General features: G+C 40.1%; 1 protein-coding gene across 4 annotated transcripts in view; it reads left to right on the top strand.

Moving 5' to 3' along the window:
• The window catches only part of cntln (centlein, centrosomal protein), a 474,184-nt gene that overhangs the window by 95,445 nt on the left and 358,862 nt on the right, over positions 1-19,877 (top strand). For all 4 annotated transcript variants that reach the window (XM_068030497.1, XM_068030494.1, XM_068030495.1 and 1 more), the window contains exons 5-7: positions 3,076-3,210; positions 4,043-4,213; positions 13,972-14,105. In XM_068030497.1, the coding sequence (XP_067886598.1) occupies positions 3,076-3,210; positions 4,043-4,213; positions 13,972-14,105 (440 nt within the window). The remainder of the gene's footprint in view (positions 1-3,075; positions 3,211-4,042; positions 4,214-13,971; positions 14,106-19,877) is intronic.

Genomic DNA, 19,877 nt, shown 5'->3' with positions numbered 1-19,877 from the left:
AAACTCCCACTAGATTACTGTATAAAATTTGATCCAAATAGGGATAAAGCCAGCATTTTCAAAACTTTTTACATAATTCTCCCCCATGGCAATTAATTACATCTCTAAGCAGTACCTTTAAATCTTTTACAGGTGTTTTCAAATTCTCAAAAAAACAGTTGTGTTTTCCAAGTTACTTAACAGATCAAAGTGAAATGAAAATCATTGTTTGAAATGCATGCTGTACCTTTAACCCCATCTGAATTGAATTATATATATTTTAATGTAATTTATTCCATTCTTCCTTCAAGTAAAACTAAGAATGGAATAAATTACATCAAAATATATAGAATATTAGGATGCTGAAAGCTGAATGGCGTATTGGTCACAATCAAAATGGTCCTTTTGGTTGACTTGTAAATTTCAAAATTACACCATTCGCAGGTTATAAGAAACTGGAAAAGGGTAATCTGTACAGAATATTTTATGGTACGTTAGTTGCATAAACTGATGAGTGTAACTTTTGCGTAAAGGATAAAGGGAAAAAATAATTTGGTGGAGAAACAAACCACTCCAAATCATGTCAGGTAATTCAACATTTTCATTTTCTTTAAAGCTATAGAGTGACATTTGACTCTTCTAATCTTTAACATTTTGCTTTTGTCATGTGAATACTTGAACATCCGAGCAGCACAGTTGTTAATAGGCTTTGTGCTACATATGTGGAATCAATGCATGTTGTTCCATTCTTTGTTAACAGTGTTTTTAATTAGTTATATAGACAGTAGCTACTTTCTAAGTAGTCTTATTCCTTTTAACCAGTATGAACTCAGCTCCATGTTATGCTATGATAATTTGTCACACAGCCAATTTCGATTCTAGCTTTGTGACTCATTGGAACGTGAAACATTTAAAATAAATAGAGATGGTGCAGTGGTGCAGTGCCCGAGCTCCACATGGAGGGCTAGGACATGAATTTCTGTTCATGATCCCTCATGTTGTGCAGCTGAGAATAGTGATTTACAATCCTGGGGAAGCTTTGAATGGAAAATTAGAGGCAGAATCACCTGAGACTGCTTTTAGGCAGCCGCTGGTGTCTGGTTGCACTACAGCAGTGTCAGGGGCCTGGGAGCAGGTTGTCAGAATAAGCTTGTGGTTGGAGGTAGTGTGTGGTTCAAGGTGAAGCAAGAATAAAGGAGGAGAGGAAGTGCATTAGAAAGAGGGAGATTTGCTCTTTAGGGAGCATTTTTCTTAACAAATAAGTTGACTGCCTTCACCTTTGTTGCATTTGATAGTTCAGGAAAGGTTTTCAGAAGTAGGATGGAAGTACATTCATCCTTTTTATCGGCATATATTGGTAACGCCATAATTTGTATATAATAAGCCCTGAAACTCTGAATTATGCTGGCTTTAGGATTTGTGAAAACTGTTGGGCAATCTTTCATTTGGGTTTAGGATAAGAGAATAACCAGAACAACTGTACATAGTATTTGTTACGATGACCGTGTGAACAAATAATATAATAATGAGTTTTAATGCTGCTTATGGAATTAAATTGTTTAAGATGCACATCAAGCTGATGCCTTTTAAACTAGCGTTATGAAAAATTATTGGGATAGCATTTTGGAGGCAATTTTGGAATTGTCATGATTTTTTTAAAGTCAGTTTGCAATATGGAGTCAAATACTGTTGTAAAAAAAACTGTTTCAGAGAGCCATAGGGTCATTAAACCATCCTTTACATTTGTAATTTCCCTCATTAAAATGAAATGGAAAAAATATTTAAATATGTTTTATAAATATTTTATGCCACAGTTTTCTCCCTGCTTTACTGAAAGCATAGAATCCTTGTTTGGGTCCAGTCCCACTGGTGATGGTTGCTCCTGTTCAAGGGGCCATTATTCACGTGCACATTGACCATGGGCATCACAATCATATTTCTCCACGGTTACAGCCAACCCCAATTTTGTCCTGACCTGTCATCCACACTCCCAGCAGAGAGGTTGCTGGGTCGTGACCAAGATCTGAAACACTGGCTGTTTTTAGTGCTCTTTGACCCAAGGCTGCCACTGCTAATTACAGTGCTGATGCTTCTTCCTGGATAGTGTCACATGTCTGAGGGAAACAAGTGAACAAATCTTCAGTATGGCTTAGCAAAACACCAGTTAAACTCCTTGAGTTTTAAAGTATGAAATGTGCTATTATTCCATGTGGAAAATCTATATAGGTCTGTTGTTTAGCATTTGCCTTTGTAATGAGTCATTGCATTGCAAAGTAGTTGATTGAAAGTGAAGTGCTTTGAGTAATTTCTGAACAACATGATAAAATGCTATATATCACAAGTGTTTTTTTTCTTACCTGACTGAGTTATTCAACAATTGGTTAACATTGAACAACCTCCAGACAACAAAACACCACAAAATGGTATTTACCCTGTATCAAAGTGCTAAATCTTTAGATGGACTTCAATTATTTTTTAAAAATTCAGTATTTTAAGATTTGAATTCAGGTCTCATTGGTAAAACTAATACAGCAAAATCCCAGATGGAAGAGCAATGTATCCTTTCTGGTCATAAAATATTTTAAAATGTCCTTTTATAGAGAATGTAAGTGGAACACATTGGTTCGTGCAGCTCAAATACAGATGCAATTAATTGATCATTCGTAAAACATGATGACATAAATTAGTACTTTTGTATGTCTTAGGTGCACTTAAAATTAAATGTGTTTACTTATGATAGAACAACACATTTTATATGTCATTTAGTTCCTGCAGTGTCCAAAATTCGTCAGAAGAATCATGCATGGCTTTTCAAAAGCAAGACAATTCCCTTATCTTGTACTTGAGAGTTTCACTTTAGAACATTTTATTTCATGTAAGCCATACTAACTTCAGTTCTCCGTTGCATCGATTTACATTTGAAGGTGTCAGCAGCAGCACACAGTGCCACAGACCCGCTAACTATTACCAAGGGCAAATCTGGTTTGAAAAAGCTTGTTCTTTAATTATTAATTTTTGAGGAATATTATGACTGTCATTAGTGAAGTCTGATCTCATTTTGAAACACTCCTATGTTCTTTTTAATGTCCTCAACAGCAGGTTAGATGCCAACAGAAGGAAATAAACAACTTAATTCAGCGGAAAATTGCTGTAGATGACAACATTATATTAGTGCAGAAGGAAGTAACTGATTTGAAGGAAAAACTCAAGAATAAAAGCCAGGAGTATAAGGTATATTGGCTCATTCATCAAAGCCAATCAGTTTCAAGTTTTTGGAGTTTTTTTAGCTCTCGCAATTAGCATTGTACTGTGAAACCATGTATCCAGTGTCAGTTTACTGTCTCTTTTAACTGTAGTTGTTCGCATCAGTGTACAATGATTTTGGTTATTGCTCAAGAGTTTTCTGCAGAATTTATTTTTGCTTAATTTGTATTTGAATATGTTTGAGGGACAATTCATATTGCAGATTTGGCAAAATCTTTGTTTTTTTGGGCAGATGCTAACAGCTCTCTGTCCCAGTCATGGAAGCTGTAGCTGCTTTGTGACATTCCAAATGACATGCTTGCAGGGAAAAGTGCCTTAGGCCTTGAGGCACTTTAAAGCCTTGTGGTTTTATGCTGTGTGCAAAACTCTGAGAAAGCATCTTAAAAGCTAAGAATCTTACCCTTATAACTTTCTAGATAAATAGTTAATGATGGATATGGAGCAAAGAAGTAGGAGTGTGAAGATGTGGCTTCTCCTAATTAGATTCTGATGGGACTTGCATTATTAATTGATAAGGCCAGTGCCTGAAAGATTGTGTCTTTGTGGGTCTCAAGAATAGCTGGGGACAGCATCAAAGGCAATTTGATCAATTAATGGGCTCCTGTAAATGTGCTGTCATCAAAGCTGTCATTCAAGTAAAATATGACCCTTCTACCTGCATGAAAGGAGACCAAAAAAAGTCAACAGGTGACTTCATATGTCAACTACCTAGGGCTGCTCTGTGTAAAAAGCTAGAAAAAAAGTGTTTACTTGTTAATTCTCGCGTTTGTTATTTGACCTGTTTGGTGCACTTGCACAGGACGCTAAGGAACGTGCTCTGAAGGTCGAGGAGAAAACCAGCCTGCTTCTGAAAAAGCTGGAGGAAGAAAAGCAGGGATTAAGCACACGCTGCTCTGACCTGCTAAATGACCTGGAGAAGCAAGCAGCCCAGTGGAAGGAAGAGAAGTCTGACATTGACGCCAAAGTAAAGGTATGAGAAGGGGCTCTTGGGTAAGATTTCACAAGATGCTTTCATCTGCATTGACTTCATGGAATTTTCTTTAATAACAAGTCACATAGTGGAATGTACCCCATGGGCCTCATGTTCATTTAAATTCATTCACTTAAAACCCATAGCTTTTAAAAAATTAATACTGCAAAGTGGAAAACCAACTGAAAATATTATATTAGAAATCACACATGTCTCATTGTTAATATAACATGATCCCATTATCATTTCATCTTTGTACAATATTATTACTTTTAAGGCAACGGAGACCTTTCCTAGCTACTGAAATGAGTAGTACAGTAACTTTTCCTCTTGACTTACCATATGATTGAACTCCACAATTCACATGCACAATACTTAATCTTAAAGGAGTGCGAGATCTAATGTTTAAAAGATGGAACTCTCTGTAGTTTACTCACAGACCCAATCCTTTGCAAAGCACAATAAATAATAATACTGCAGTGTTCTGAGGAAGCCTGGTGTTGCATTGCTTCCTTATCCTGAAATGCATTCTGGGCAGGATGAGAAAGGGAGCTGCATACAAAGAGGTGGAAGTTCTGCTACAGTTGTAGGAAATTATATAGATAAAGGACCAAGGCGGGTAAATGGAGATAAGATGCAGATCAGCCATGATGTGATTGAATGATGGGACAGTAATGAGGGGCTAAATGGCCTACTTTTCTTCCTGTGTTCCTTTACCATCCCAGTGGATTGGATGTTCACATCTTGGGGCATGCAAAAAGAAATTGAATTTTCCAGTTGTCTAAAATATTGTATTTTCTTTATTTGTATTGCTCTATTTCTGACACTGTTTTAATGCTCTATCTTTTTGTTTTCTTTAGATCAAACTTTTGTAGTTCATATACGTGGCTAATATATGATAGAAATGTGAGGATGGTACTGGGGGGAGGAATGTAAACATTTTAAAATACATTTTATCCTTGGGGATAGTGGCATAGTTTACCAGAGCTGGCCCAGCAACAGAGCAGGAAAGCCAGAATTAGCCAGGCTTATGTGCATCTCTTAATACTTGTGCTATAGTATAGGCAGAGGCTGTTACTCGCTTGCCTAACTGCGTGTTCTTGGGAGAAAGGCAAAAGAAAGAGGAGATAGCAATTTAAGATAATGAAATTAATGCTCAGTTTCCAAGTGTAAACAATTGCTTGCATCATACTTTGTTTCTTTTTTAAAAGGCGGAACATTTATATGTTTTCAAGGCTCCCACAATTTCTTTGCAGCTGCATATTGAATTTAACTTAATTTTCCAATAATAACGGCATAAATTTTCTACTTTGTATAAGTTGAGGAGCAAATGCCAAGTCTCACTGCTGTTAGAAATAATGTAAAAGCAAAGTACTGTAGATGTTGGAAATCTGAAATAAAAACAGAACGTGCTGGAAATACTCAGCAGGTCTGGTAGCATCTGTGGAGAGAGAAACAGAGTTAATGTTTCAGGTCTGTGACTTTCCATCAGAACAGCTCATAGGGACCAACACCTCTCCAGATCTTTCTTCCTTTTCACTTCCCTCTGACCCCATCCCTTCTCCTAATCTCACCCCTTGCCGTGTATTCACAATACCCTCTGACCTTCCCATCTCTGACGCTGAACAATCTGTGCTTAGCAAAGGACTCAGTTTTATCCCCTTAGGTGCCCACCTCAATGAATTTCATGCTCAGCATGACTTTGAGTTTTTGTTCTGTCACCTTCACCTCCGGGCTCACTTCTTTATCCAGGAGTCCTCCCCCGACCAGCGGACCCATTCACCCACCTTCAGTACTCTCCCTCCACCTGGACCCCTCCATCTGGCCTCTTACCCACTCTTGATCTTTTCATTGAGAGCTGTTGGCGTGACATAGGCTGTCTTAATTTCTCTGCTCCCCTCATTCACTCTAACCTGTCTCCCTCCGAACTTGCTGCACTTTGTTCTTTCAGATTTACCCCTGACATTGTGATCAAACCTGCTGACAAGGGTGGTGATGCTGTTGTCTGGTATACCGACCTCTACCTTGCAGAGGCTGAGTGCCAACTGTCAGATACTTCTTCCTACCACCCCTCGGACCATGACCCGACCACCGAACATCAAACCACTGTCTCCAAGACTGTCACTGACCTCACCTTCACTGGAGATATTCCTTTTGCAGCTACCCACCTCTCATAGACCCGTAACCCTGGACAGCCCGCTTTTATCTCCTTCCCAAAATCCACAAATGAGACTTTCCTGGTAGACCCATCATTTCAGCCTGTTCCTGCCCCACTGAACCTATTTCTTCCTATCTTAACTATACTTTTTCTCCCCGATTCAGAGTCTTTCCACTTGCATCTGTGACTCTTCTGCGCCCCACGTCATTTCGACAATTTCCAGTTTCCTGGCCCTAACCGCCTCCTCCACTATGGACGTCCAATCTCTCTATACGTCCATCCCCCACCAGGACAGTCTGAGGGTTCTCTTCTTCCTTTAACAGAGGCCCAAACAGTCCTCATCCACCACCACATTCTTCCTCCTGGCTGAACTTGTTCTCACATTGAACAACAACTACTTCTCCAAATAAAAGATGTTGCTATATGTATCCACATGGGTCCCAGTTATGCCTGTTGTCATGCAGACCCCCACCTGCCAAGCATGAGGCATATTAATTTTGCCACATGGACATTAAATTTCAAACTGTTGTTGAAGTGAAGAAAGGATTTGTTTCAAAAAATTGCCAAATCTTGGCTGGAAAGACATTTGCATATTAACAGACAGCGTTTGGAAGGACAAAGCAGCCATTCCCTGACAATTTAACCCACAATGGACCCTTGGCCGGAAAGATATTTGCATATTAAGAGACAGTGCTCGGAAAGTATAAAGGACCATTCCCTGACACATTCAATCCACAATGGACTTTTGATCACCAGAATTTGATGGTGGAGGACCTCGCATTCCAGGTTGACTGCTAAGGTGGCCGAATACACAAACGGACATGGTCAAACCAGCTCGTCACATGACTAACCTGCTGGGAAACCTGAGATTTTCTGAATTGTACGAACTGAGAGTGTCTGTTTGCTCCTGGACTGAGAAGATCTCTCCAGTCTGCTCCCATTTCTTTCTCTCAAGTCTCTGAATCCACTGAAGACACATGAACCCTAAAGAGAAAAGTCTCCTACAGCGAACAAGGTTTAAGAAGAATACTGGGCCCTAACGAAAAGCAATATCTACCTACTATCAAGGACTCTACAGCGAGTTCGAAGAACCGTAACAAAAATTCTTCAGATATTGCCTCAAACATTTCCATTTTATTTCTTCTGTTCTGTTCTGTCTCTATCTGCATGTGCGTACCGCATGTGTATCCATAGGCGTTAACCGAATTAGAGTTTAAGTTTAATAAATTTCAACTTTTCTTCTTTAAACCTAAGTGTACCTGGTTGTGCTGGTTTCTTTGCCTTATAATTGGAAAGTGGTGAACAAGGATTCACCAAGGGGGAGCTAAAAATACTGTGTGTTTAAAATTAAACCCTGTTACGGTAAGACCAGGTGAAGACTGAGAGGGACCCCTAGACACCTTTCACACCTGGTCTTAAGAATGTCTTTTTGTGAGGTATGTCGAACATTCCTTGTTCCAGTCCAACTCAGGCTCACTGTCCCAACTCTTTTTCCAGTGCATTGATGACTGTATCAGTGCTGTTTCCTGCTCCCGCCCTGAACTGGAAAACTTTATCAATTTTGCTTCCAATTTCCACGTTCCTTCCACCTTCCTTTCACATGGTCTGATCTATTCCCTTCCCTTCCTCGATTTCTCTGCGTCCATCTTTGGGGATAGGCTGTCCACTTATATTCATTATAAGCCCACTGACTCCCACAGCTATCTCGATTACACTTTCTCACACCCTGCTTCCTGTAAGTACTCCATTCCATTCTTCCAGTTTCTCCATTTCTGAAGCATTTGTTCTGATGATGCTACCTTCGACAACAGCACTTCTGATATGTCTACCTGTTTCCTCAATCGAGGAGTCCCCTCCCACTGTGGTTGACAGGGCCCTCAACTGTGTCCGACCCATTTCCCGCACTTCTGCCCTCACCTCTTCCCCTTCTTCTCAGAACCGCGACAGGGTTCCCTTTGTCCTCACTTACCACCCCATCAACCTCCACATCCAAACGATCATCCTCTGCCATTTCCAAAACTTCCAGTGTGATGCCACCACCAAGCACATCTTCCCCTCCCCTTTCCTGCCAGCAGTCCGAAGGGATCATTCCCTCCACGACACCTTGGCCCACTGCTCTATCACCCCCAATACCTCGTCCCCTTCCCACAGCACCATTCCATGCAATTGCAGGAGGTGTAATACCTTCCCTTTTACCTCCTCTCTCCTCACCATCCGAGGCCCCAAACACTCCTGCAGCGTGAAAAAGAAAAGAAATAATCCGAACATACAAACATGTAGATGTTGGAAATCTGAAATAAAAACAGAACGTGCTGGAAATACTCAGCAGGTCTGGTAGCATCTGTGGAGAGAGAAACAAGTTAATATACAAACATACAAATTCAGAGCAGGAGTAGGCCACTCGGCTCTTTGAGCCTGCTCCGCCATTCAATAAGTTCATGGCTGAACTGATTACTCCACATTTCCACCTACCTTCCACCCCCTAATGTGGACGTTTATCTCAGGTTCTCATGTATGATGCTCTAGTTTTATTTATTTTTACTTTTGCCTCCTTTATTTTATTATTTGCCTGAACATATTCTCTTTCTTTTTCGGTTACAAGGGTAACAAGACAGTCATTGTTTAAATTTGGTGATAAGAAAGTACTAATTATTTTATATTAATTATACTTCTACCACTATTTTGCCAAAAATTGAGAAATACAATTGCATAGATTTTTTTTGCCAATAATGCTTATTTTCTGCTTAATCTTGTTTTTCCCTTGGTTTTCACTTGGTTTGCTGTTTTTTTCCCAGTATCTTGTTACTGTTCACTTTTTAACTTGGAGATTATGAGGTAAATTTTCATTTAGTGCCTGGGTGTAAAGCTGGCTTGAGACACCTCCTGTTGTAAGTGCTGTGAAAATTGGATGGTTTCTAGAACCAATGGCTGATCTGCAACAGTGTTCTCCTTGTTCCAATACAGCTCAGTGGAGATCAGCTATTGCAAGGCAGTCTCAGTTCCCATCTTTCAGTATGCAGAGGATGATGTGCTTCTTATTTCTATAATTTTGTTTCATAGAGTAGTTAACGTTGAGAAGGTGCAATCCGGCAAAAGGGCGACACAGTGGCGCAGTGGTTAGCACTGCAGCCTCACAGCTCCAGTGACCCAGGTTCTGGGTACTGTGTATGCAGAGTTTGCAAGTTCTCCCTGTGATCGTGTGGGTTTCCACCGGGTGCTCCGGTTTCCTCCCACAGCCAAAGACGTGCAGGTTGATAGGTAAATTGGCCATTGTAAATTGCCCCTAGTGTAGGTCGGTGGTAGGAGAATTAAGGGAAGGTGGGGATGTGGCAGGGACTATGGGATTTATGTAGAATTAGTATAAATGGGTGGTTGATGGTCGGCACAGACTCGGGCCAAAGGGCCTGTTTTGGTGCTGTATCTCTCAATGACTCTATGACTCTATCCATCTACTAATCAGATATCTCCTGCAAGGGGAAATGCCACAAAAGTAAAAGGGGATGTAGAAGAACCTTAGGGCTGGATCTTATGCAGGAGGTGGGGCTCGCAGCGTTAGGCCAAAAAGACGGGGGGGAACCCTGCCTCTGCATTTTTTCTGACTCCCGGAGCGATCCTTTGGTCTTTTGGGGTCAAAGTTTATGGAGGCAGGATCACCGTCCCTTTAAACACTTAATTTGGATTGGTAATCCCGCCCCCAAGAGCTGCCGGCCAATCACAGGGATGGCACCTCAACAGTATCAGCAGTGTCACTGGGAACGTTGGCCACTGCTGATACTGCAGAGGCCATGGATCCAGGCTCAACGGTGGAACCACGGACCCAAGGTAGGTGAGCCGGTGTTGTGGGGGCCGCACTGGAAGGCCTTGGTGAGGGGGGGGGGTGCGTTTGGGTGTTAGGTCCAGGGGGATGGAGGTCCTGGGTGGATACTGTAGCTCCCGGGGGTAGGGTGCTCTGTGCATCACGGATTTCCCACAAAGGAGGAACCTCTGCCCCCCCCCCCCCAATCAAAGCTCGGAGGAAGGGCGCCTCGTTTTTCAAGGCGTCCTCCCCGTGCGACGGATGCACCCCCGCCGTTGGTATGATCCCAGCAGCGGCGGGAAGAGGCGCTTAATTGGCCATCAATAGGCCATTTAAGGGCCTCAATTGTACTCTGGGCGGGAAGGCTGATGTCGACCTATCCCACACCAGGAAGATCGGGTCTGCCAATCCCAGAGTTGGGTTCTGTGGCGACTGCTGCCGCTCCGATTCTCCGGCCTGCCCCGCCACGGATTCCGACATTGGGCTGGAAACAAAATCCAGCCCTTAGTGTGAAAAACTCAATCATAATCAAAGCTGGAGAGCTAGCACAAGATGGATGATATACCGTTCTGTGTGCATTGGTCACAGAAAACGTCATCAGTGTAGGAAGGTCCTGCACACGCTCTTTTGTATTATCCAGGCTTATCAAAGTCTTGGGCAAAAAGTCAAAGGACACTGTCTCTTGAAATCTTACACTTCATGTACTTGCAGGCAGCTAGATCAGCAAGATGCAATAGTAACTTTGCCTCTTAATCAGGTGACCAAGGATGAATGAAGTATATCAACTATAAGTCTGTTTAGGTGGTGAAGGAATGATCACCTCTACCACGCTATGGACTTCACCAGCCGTAACATGGACTTGCAGTCACGGATTCCCTGTAGTGTAACGGGCTCATTCAAACCCAGTATATGATGGCAGCATTCAATACAAACTCTTGACATCCAGTGCATTTACAATGCTAGTAATGTCATTAGAAATGTCTCCATTTTCCATTCCTGGGAAAGCCAGTATCCACAAATAAGGATTTGTCAATAATTGGTTAATGATAAAGAACCGTCCTCCTGGGTGGAAGAATGTCTCTGCTACTAAAGAATATGCTGTGGATCTTTGAAGGCACTTGTAAAAAAACAAGCATTTCAAAGAGGGCAAGTGCCTGCAGATGCAGCAGTTGATGCATTGCACAGCAGAGGATAATCTGGTGGAAAATTGCCAACTGGCTGTGGACAGTGATTGACAGCCTCTGACCCCCATCCCCCACCTTTTGAGGAGGCAGCACAGCTCTCCCAGAGACACCCAGTGCCTTACTCTCAAGAAGTCGAGCAGTTTGCTGTAGATTGTGGTGTTAAATATAGCTGCTGTATTCAAGGTGACCAAAATCGCTCCAATGAGAGAACACTTATGGCAGACTGAAGTAATAAATTCCAAACTAAATGGAGGTTTTGTTTTTGAATTCAACCAAGATTTTCATCCAGGTTTTTGATGTGGGATCTATATGGACTTCCATACACTTAACCCACAGCATATGTTACAGTTAACCACAGAGTATATATGCTGATATTCTTGGATTTTCTGAACATTATTTTGAGTCTTAATTCACAAGAACCTCCTTATCAGCTAAAGCTTTGAAGACTGCCTTCATGTTAACCTCTTGTGTTGGAGTCTGTTTTGTAAGAAGTTGGGTCCCTTGGTGCACACTTGTACAAAAACTTGAGGTATGCTATTGGAGGATCTGGAAACTTTGCAGGGAATCAAAAACAGATTGGAATGAGAATCTTCAGTCTGAAACAAAAGTCTTAACAGATTGAAAGATCATTTACTCTTGGTGTGATGAATCAAGTCTGTTTTCTGGTGTTGCTGGTGGCAGATCTGAGCTAACTTTATTTGTTCCTTCTGCACAATGACATTTTCTATTAGCCAGTCATGCAGCTATTAAGCATTACCCTTTAGTTGAATCAGTCCTGCTCTTCCAGCTAAATAAACCGTGTAGTGGCTCGTGGTTTCTATGGTGATAATGGGAGAAAATTAAAAATCAGGTAAATAAAGAACAACTTGCAGAAACATTTTCGTAGCAGTTGGAATTTGAATTAGTTGTGGATGCTTTTGCAAAAGTACAGTTTGAGGTGAAATGATTAATGGTGATAGAAAGCATAGGATGGGAGTACTTTTAGTATAAAGTGCTTCCCTATCTAAGCAAGGTGTTAAAAAAAAAAGTTAATAATGCCCAGGTTAGGAAAGAATTCAATACTTTGTTTTGCTTTACTCGATGAAGACCAACTGTTTTAGGCTTTGCACTTATCTGATGCATAATGAGCAGTATCGAACAGCAGTGGTGTTGATCAGCATGTGAATCTAATTGGTGCTCCAAGTTGTCTATGCCAGGGAAACTCAGTGACTGCCAGTAAATATTGCACACCTTAATCTGCATTTTTGTAGTTGTGTCTACTGAGGCCTCTTTATCCTTAGTTATTTCATGCATTGTGCGTGTCATCTATTATTATTTCTTATGTGTATTGCTTTAAACTTGCCTGCATTAAATTGCATTTCCCGTTGTCGGTTCGCTTACAGATCTTATCCAACTTGATCCGTAATTTTTGAGCTGCCTCTTCCAATTCTGCCTTCCTTGCTAGTCTGGTATCATCTGCAAATTTGAACACCTTGTATTCAGTTTCTGTCCCATGGTCATTGATGTAAACTAGAAACCGTAGTGATCCTTGCACCAAACCTGGGCACCCCAACCCACTCTGGCATAGCTCCTCTTACTACTGCATTATGTTTTCTAACCTTCAACCAGTTTCTTATCCATTCCAAGATTTTATCCTGAATCCTCACAGTTTTTTATATTAATAGCCTTTTTTGTGGAGCTTTGTCAAAAGCCTTTTGTAAGTTATCACTTCTGGAACATCCAGTTAATTTGAGCAGAATATTTATTTCACAAATGATCACTCAGGTCTATTGAAAGTGATCCCTGATTAATGTACAGCAGAATTCTGTAATCATCAGATCAGGCCAGAAAAAAACTTGCATATAACAATGCTTGCATGTAGCAGGAATTGTTTTACTGATATTGAATAAGCAATTTTAGTATGGTATCTGCAGCCAACAGTATAGTGAAATAATAGCCTATAAACATGAAAAATCATGATGTAAATTTAAAAAGGTTGTGGTCAGCATTATCTGCTTTTGTTTGCAGTTATGAAGAATTAGAAAGCACATAATGATAGCTGTGAGCTGACTGCCAGGAGGTTATTGACAGTAACGCGTGGATGACTGATTTTTTTCACGCCCCTCCTCTGTGAGATGATGGCCGGTCTCTGCTCAACATCTTCTCACAGGGCAGTTGGGACTGGAGATTGAACTTGTGTTTCACACTGTGGCAGTGTTACAGGTTGGGGTTGCAATGTGTTACAACACATTTGATTAAATGTAACTGGTATTTATTGTTGAGTAAAGAAGCATAGTTTAGAAGGTTGCATTTATTGTGCTTATCACATTCATTGTGTAGTATGCAAAGCCAAAGCAAATTTCACTTTCAGAAGTAACCCGCCCCAAATAAACTGTTGTTACTCAGTCCATACCTATGGAACAGCATACCTTGGAATTCTAGAGCTAGTTGGTCTATTTCTGTTTGTGAAAAGGCATTTTGCTAATGAGCTGCATGTTAACTTCTGCTTATTTTTTATCAAGTGATGCTTCTCTAAAGAGAAGACTGTTGGTCTGTGCTCTGCCATAAGTGGTGATATCTTCTTTATTGTAAATACTTGTTTTTAATTGATTCTATTTTTTTCTGGTTATGGTAATAACAGGTGTTGGAGAATGAGTTGAAAGAAACCAGGAATCAAGTGGAAAGCATGCACAACAAATGTAATGAGCTGTCGTCTCACCTAGTGCATCAGCAGACAGAACTGACAGTAAAGGATGTTGAAGTGACTAAATTCAGGCAAGTAGTTTATATAGAACCCTCAATCAAGTTTGTTCAGTGTTGACTTGGTAACTGCAAGATGGTTTTTGCATGCCTGTTAGAATTTTAGTCTACCCAAATAGTTTAATGCTGGGTTTAGCTTTTCTTCACATCAGGAAGAAGCCATACAACATCAGAAGAATGTGTTTTCATAGTAGATTGTGAGTGCAAGTGCTTTGACAATAAGAGTCATTGGTAATTCTGCTCAGAAATTTCAGTGGCTGAATGTCCAGGACCTAGAAAATTTTCAGATTGACTTAACATTTTAATTACTGTAGAGTTTGACAGAGCAGCGAGAACACACAAAGACCTAGGTTAAAGGTTCAACATGCTCAGACTTGAGCTTTATGTGACAGCATGTAAATCTTCCCTGTATTAAAGCCATAGGATTAGTGCTGCATATTTGAAAAGCTGCTGAGAAATGGAAAACTCAAAAGAGAAAGCTGTAATAACTTGGCTGCTTCATTCATTACAGTGTGGTCAGATTGGGTGCATTAATTTGTATTAAAAGAAAAGCTAGCACTTCCTGAGAAGTAGCATTATGTAAATGAGTTAAACCTGCAGTCAGATGCGATGAGACTATCTTTGATCAAATTTATCCATCGACTTTTACTGCAGACATTTTATCCTGCTAATACTCTACAACCAAAATGTATTTTTATTACAAATTTCCTTTAAGAAGATAATGACTGAATATTACAGGATGCAACTAGAATGATGCATAGACAAATGAGAACATGCATCCATTTGTAGCTGAAGCATTTGGACAATTATAGTTCTCCTTACAAATGGTGCAGAGCTTCACTCCACTCGTTAGAGCTTGATACGGAACTTAGTATTGCCATCCTTTAATGGTGGAACTATTCCAGGCATTGAAATGCACATGAAACGCACAGGTTAATATTGTAAGCATTTAAAATTGTCTTCCCAACACCTCACCCCCACCAAATTGCTAGTATTGCTAACTTTAGTAAGTAGGTGTGCTCACAACATGCTGGAGTGATCTGTGCTTAGTCATTGAGGCTAACAGTTTAGTTCCAGTGGTACTTTCAATTAAATGTTGAGTTCAAACCTCCAGGGTTCACCACATTTCTAACTGTTGAGAAATTGGGCTTTGACAGATTTCAAACTTATTAACATAGGCTAGATTTTGTGTTGGAGGCGGGGCTCCAGGCACTAGGCCGAAAAGGCGGGGGAAATCCCGCCTCTGCCTTTTCGTGCCCACCACCCCATCCACCACCGGAGCGATCCTCCGGTCTTTTTACATCTAAGTTTCCGGTGCCGGGATCCCCACGGGGAGATGGTGGCGTAGTGGTAATGTCACTGGACTAGTAAACCAGAGGCACAGGCTAATGCCCTGGGGGACAGGGGTGCAAATCACACCATGGCAGCTGGAGGAATTTAAATTCAGTTAATTAATAAAAGAAAAATCTGGAATTGAAAGCTAGTGTCAGTAATGGTGCTATGAAACTATCATCGATTGTTGTAAAAACCCATCTGGTTCACAAATATCCTTTAGGGAAGGAAGGAAGGAAATCTGTCATCCTTACCTGGTTTGGTCTACATGTGACTCCAGACCTACAGCAATGTGGTTGACGCTTAACTGCCCTCTGAAATGGCCACTCAGTTCAAGGGCAATTAGGAATGGGCAACAAATGCTGGTCTGCCAGCAATGCCCACATCCCATGAAAAAATAAAACTCTGAGGAAACTGTGAATTAGGCAATGGGAGATGATGTAAGAGGATTGGAGTTTTTTTTAAAGTCTCATAGCTGATATCTACAAAAAACGGATTTACTCTACAGCCATGGGAGAAATATATTGGGCATGCATTATTTCACAAAAATGTACTGAGTTTAAGCAGGGCAGTTGTGCTGGAAATCAGCTCAATAGTGATGAGAAATTTCAGCCTATTAGAATATTGTCTGTATGTTTCTGTATCTTAATGAGCTTGAGACAGATGGAATAAATTGGACCGAGTGAGAGTTTTCCTATTCCACGAATGTGTTGCATTTCCAAATTATTTTTAATATTAAAATCAGACTTCAGAAATAATGTACAGTAATGTATTGCTCGGTAAGAAATTTGCTAACGTTATGCAGTGAGTTTGTGCAACACTCTGTAAACATACAAATAATAAGTTCTTTGTGGAAAGATATTCGTCCAGCTAGTTGGCAGTCTACCTATCCGACATCTGTTTTCACTTGACCATGACAATGTTTTACTGGATCTGCTCCAGGGAATCCTGTGTAAGTGGGATAGAATTCTGGAAGTATGTTTCCTTCAAGTAAAAACTGTGTCATAGTTGAAGACTGTTAATTTTGATGTTCTGGTTGTCTCATTTATCAAACTACTCCATATAAACTAAATGAATATATAGGGATTTAATTAATACATTTCCCCCTATAAAGAAATGTCCTCATTAACCACATCTTCACTAACTGTCATCTACGACCAGTTCTAAGAAAATTTGGCACTATTTGCTTTACTTAGAGCACATGTACTTATACCCTGGTGTCCTGGCCAATATTTATCCCACAACCAACATCACTAATAGCAGATTAACTGGTCATTATCACATTGCAGTTTGTGGGAGCTTGCTGTGTGCAAATTGGCTGCCAGGTTTCCTACATTGCAACTACACTTCAAAAAGTATGTAATTGGCTGGTAAACACTTTGGAATGTCCGAAGATTGTGAAAGGTGCTATATAAATGCAAGTTCTTCCTTTCTTCTAAGAATGATGATTCAGTAAAGACTCATCAGATCAAATACATATATTTACAAAATATACACACTGAAAAATATTTGAAAAAATATATACACGTGTGTATAACAATATAAAGAATCACTAACAGTATGAATGAGAAAAGGATGCATTTGGTTGCAACAGAATGTAAAACTTTAATTATGCTGCCATCTACAGAAACTGTATCATCTTCAAGCTTGTGAATGATGTATATTAAGTCAACTGTAAGTGGTAGAATTTTACACGGTTCGTGCACGATGCAGAATACAATAGAGGGTGTGAAGTGTTGCAAATGATGAGGCAATTATTTTTAATTGAACTTTGTTTAAAAATGCCATTCTTTTGTGTTCCTGCTTTATTTGGTCATTACTTCAGGAAGAAATTTAGTTAGCAGTAATTTGTTTTCAAGAATTCAGTATTTACAAAAGCAACAAAATAATTGGTGTACTTTGATAGTCAAACATGAAATATTTTGAAGTATTTGCCTCGTTCATCTTAGGGCATCTGTGTTAAACAGCAGTTATGTTTTCTTCCCTCCACGCAGATTAAGGATGCTGACGTTTAAATCCAAACACTTAGAATGTTTGTTCATTTGACATTGCTATATTATGCATTTGAATTGGATGGAATGAAAACTGTGTTTTCATTTAGAGGCCTGAAAAGAAAAAGATTCATATCTTTTATAGAAAATTACTATTGATTTTGTGATCTGCTGCACTACAAGAGCAATAATAATATTTGCCAAATAAACAATTCTTGGCTGTAGTCTTTTTATTCCATTAAAACATTTACTGCTAGTTTGGAATATCCATGTTTTTGAGCATATGATTAGAATCAAAGAAAATAAAAATTGGGGAATTTGTATTTTTAAAACTATTAGTCTGTCTCCTGTGGTATTTCTCAGAGTTTGGTACAGTGTGCTGTTTTTCATGGTTACTGGAGTGCCACTGTAGCTTACAGGCAGGAGTGGTTTGCCTATTGTTGGAATGTATCAAATTTACCAAAGCATCATGATTCATGTGACAATTATTACACAAGTTACTGAAAGATCCATGGCTTCACAAATATATTTTAAAAATGCAGTACAAGTACCTCTCCCACAGCATTGCAGATGGGGCGTCAGAGGATTCCCTTTTACAACAATAGCGTTATTTGTATAAACATATGAACAATGATAAACAAGAAAAGACCCTGTGATCCATCAAGCCTGTCCCACACAATTGTGATACTTTGTGCACCACAACATAGACTCTTTGCCTCACTCAAAGCCATGTGATCTCCTGGGAGAGGCAAAAATGCTGATTAAAAACCCAAGGCATTCTGGGAGAAAGAAATCTGGGAAACTCCTTTCTGACCCTCTTAGGCTATCAAAATAGTTCAGGATATCATTCTGGCCCTGAATTCCTCGCAGTGCCGACCTTTTCGTAAGAGGGATCTCTGCCCCAACCAGAAACAAGTCCAGCTGTAGCTTGAAGGAATTCAGCAAATTAGCATCCGTTGCACGAGCCGGCAGCCTGTTCCAAAGACCCGCTATTCTCTGGGAAAAGAAGAACCACCCAATATCCAACCTAGTTATGCTCTTGCATGACGTGTACTGTTGTGACGACCATGGCGGGAGCAAAGTGCTGTTAATTCAGTCCCATCACTCCACATGTTGCAGCGTATTATTAGGCTTTCACCAAATAGGAAAGAACAGCCAAATTAAACACTCTAGTATCCCCAAAATGAAACAGACCAAACCAGGTCTCTTTAGACAACAACAAATTAGCTATTATTAAAAAACTAAATCTTAAACACTATTAAGATAAACCTATGTCTGAAGACCTTATAACTTCTTGATCTAACTGCCGCATACACGCACATACATTCAAAAATAACAATTAATTGGTTTTTCAAAGTGTAATTTTTTTAAGATTAGCAGTCTGTTAAGGATAAAATAAATAAGTAAGTTTTTGCGTTTTACGTTCCCGGTGATTGAGATCTTCTGATGTGAAGATAATCAAAGTTCACTCGATGTCTTCATCCGGATTTGATGAAAATACTCTGTTCTTGATAGTCAATTCAAACAGTTCAGTTGCAGTAGCATGCAGCTGTGACATTGTGTCTCCAGAATGTTCTCCTCCCTTAAACATGCATTGTTTTTAACAGAGTCTTAAAGGTACACACACTGTTTTTAATCTGAGGAGAAAAAATAATACAAGTCCGTGAGTGTGTGTGACCCTGGTCTTTCCTAACCATCAACGAGAGCAATCTATTCATCATCATATAAACCTCAATCCGATCAGCCCCAAGTCTGAACTTCGCTAAAAATGTAAAGTTCCAACTCTCAGCCTATCTTGCTACCTATGATGTTTTATATTGGGAATTAGTCTAGTCGCTCTCCTCTGCACCCTTTCTAAAACCTCACTATCATCCACTTTTTGAGGAGTCCAAAACTGGGTACAGTAGCCTTTAATTTATATATATTTATTTAATTTGGCTTTAAGTTTTGGACATTACTATTTTTAAAGCTCAGAATGCATAGCGAGATTGTGTGCAGGATTCATCAATTGGAGGATCAGTTAAACATATTTGGTGCCAGTGAATCAGGAGTTACACAAGCTAGTGCTCTGTGGCGCTGCATCCACAGAAGTTTCCTGGGCAAATTCATTTGCATATCCATTGTTGCTCTCCAGCACACATCCCATGTGAGATGGAAGTTTAATATGGAATCATAGAACACAGCAGGAGGCTGTTTGGCCCATCATGCCAATGCTGGCTCTTTGAAAAAGCTACCCAAATAATCCCACACCTCTGTTCTTTCCCGATACCCCTGCAAATGTTCCCTTTTCAAGTATTTAGCCAGTTCCCTTTGGAAATTTGCTTTTGAATCTACTTTCACTTCCCTTTCCTGCAGCGCATTCCAGAACACAATAAGACACTACTTTTGTTTTTTAAAAGTGTCCTAATCTCCCCTCTGGTTCTTTTGCTAGTACCTTAAATCTGTATCCTGTAGTTGCCGACCC

Source organism: Heterodontus francisci, chromosome 4, assembly GCF_036365525.1.
Source record: "Heterodontus francisci isolate sHetFra1 chromosome 4, sHetFra1.hap1, whole genome shotgun sequence".
Lineage (NCBI taxonomy): Eukaryota > Metazoa > Chordata > Chondrichthyes > Heterodontiformes > Heterodontidae > Heterodontus > Heterodontus francisci.
This window is presented reverse-complemented; position numbering and strand designations above follow the sequence as displayed.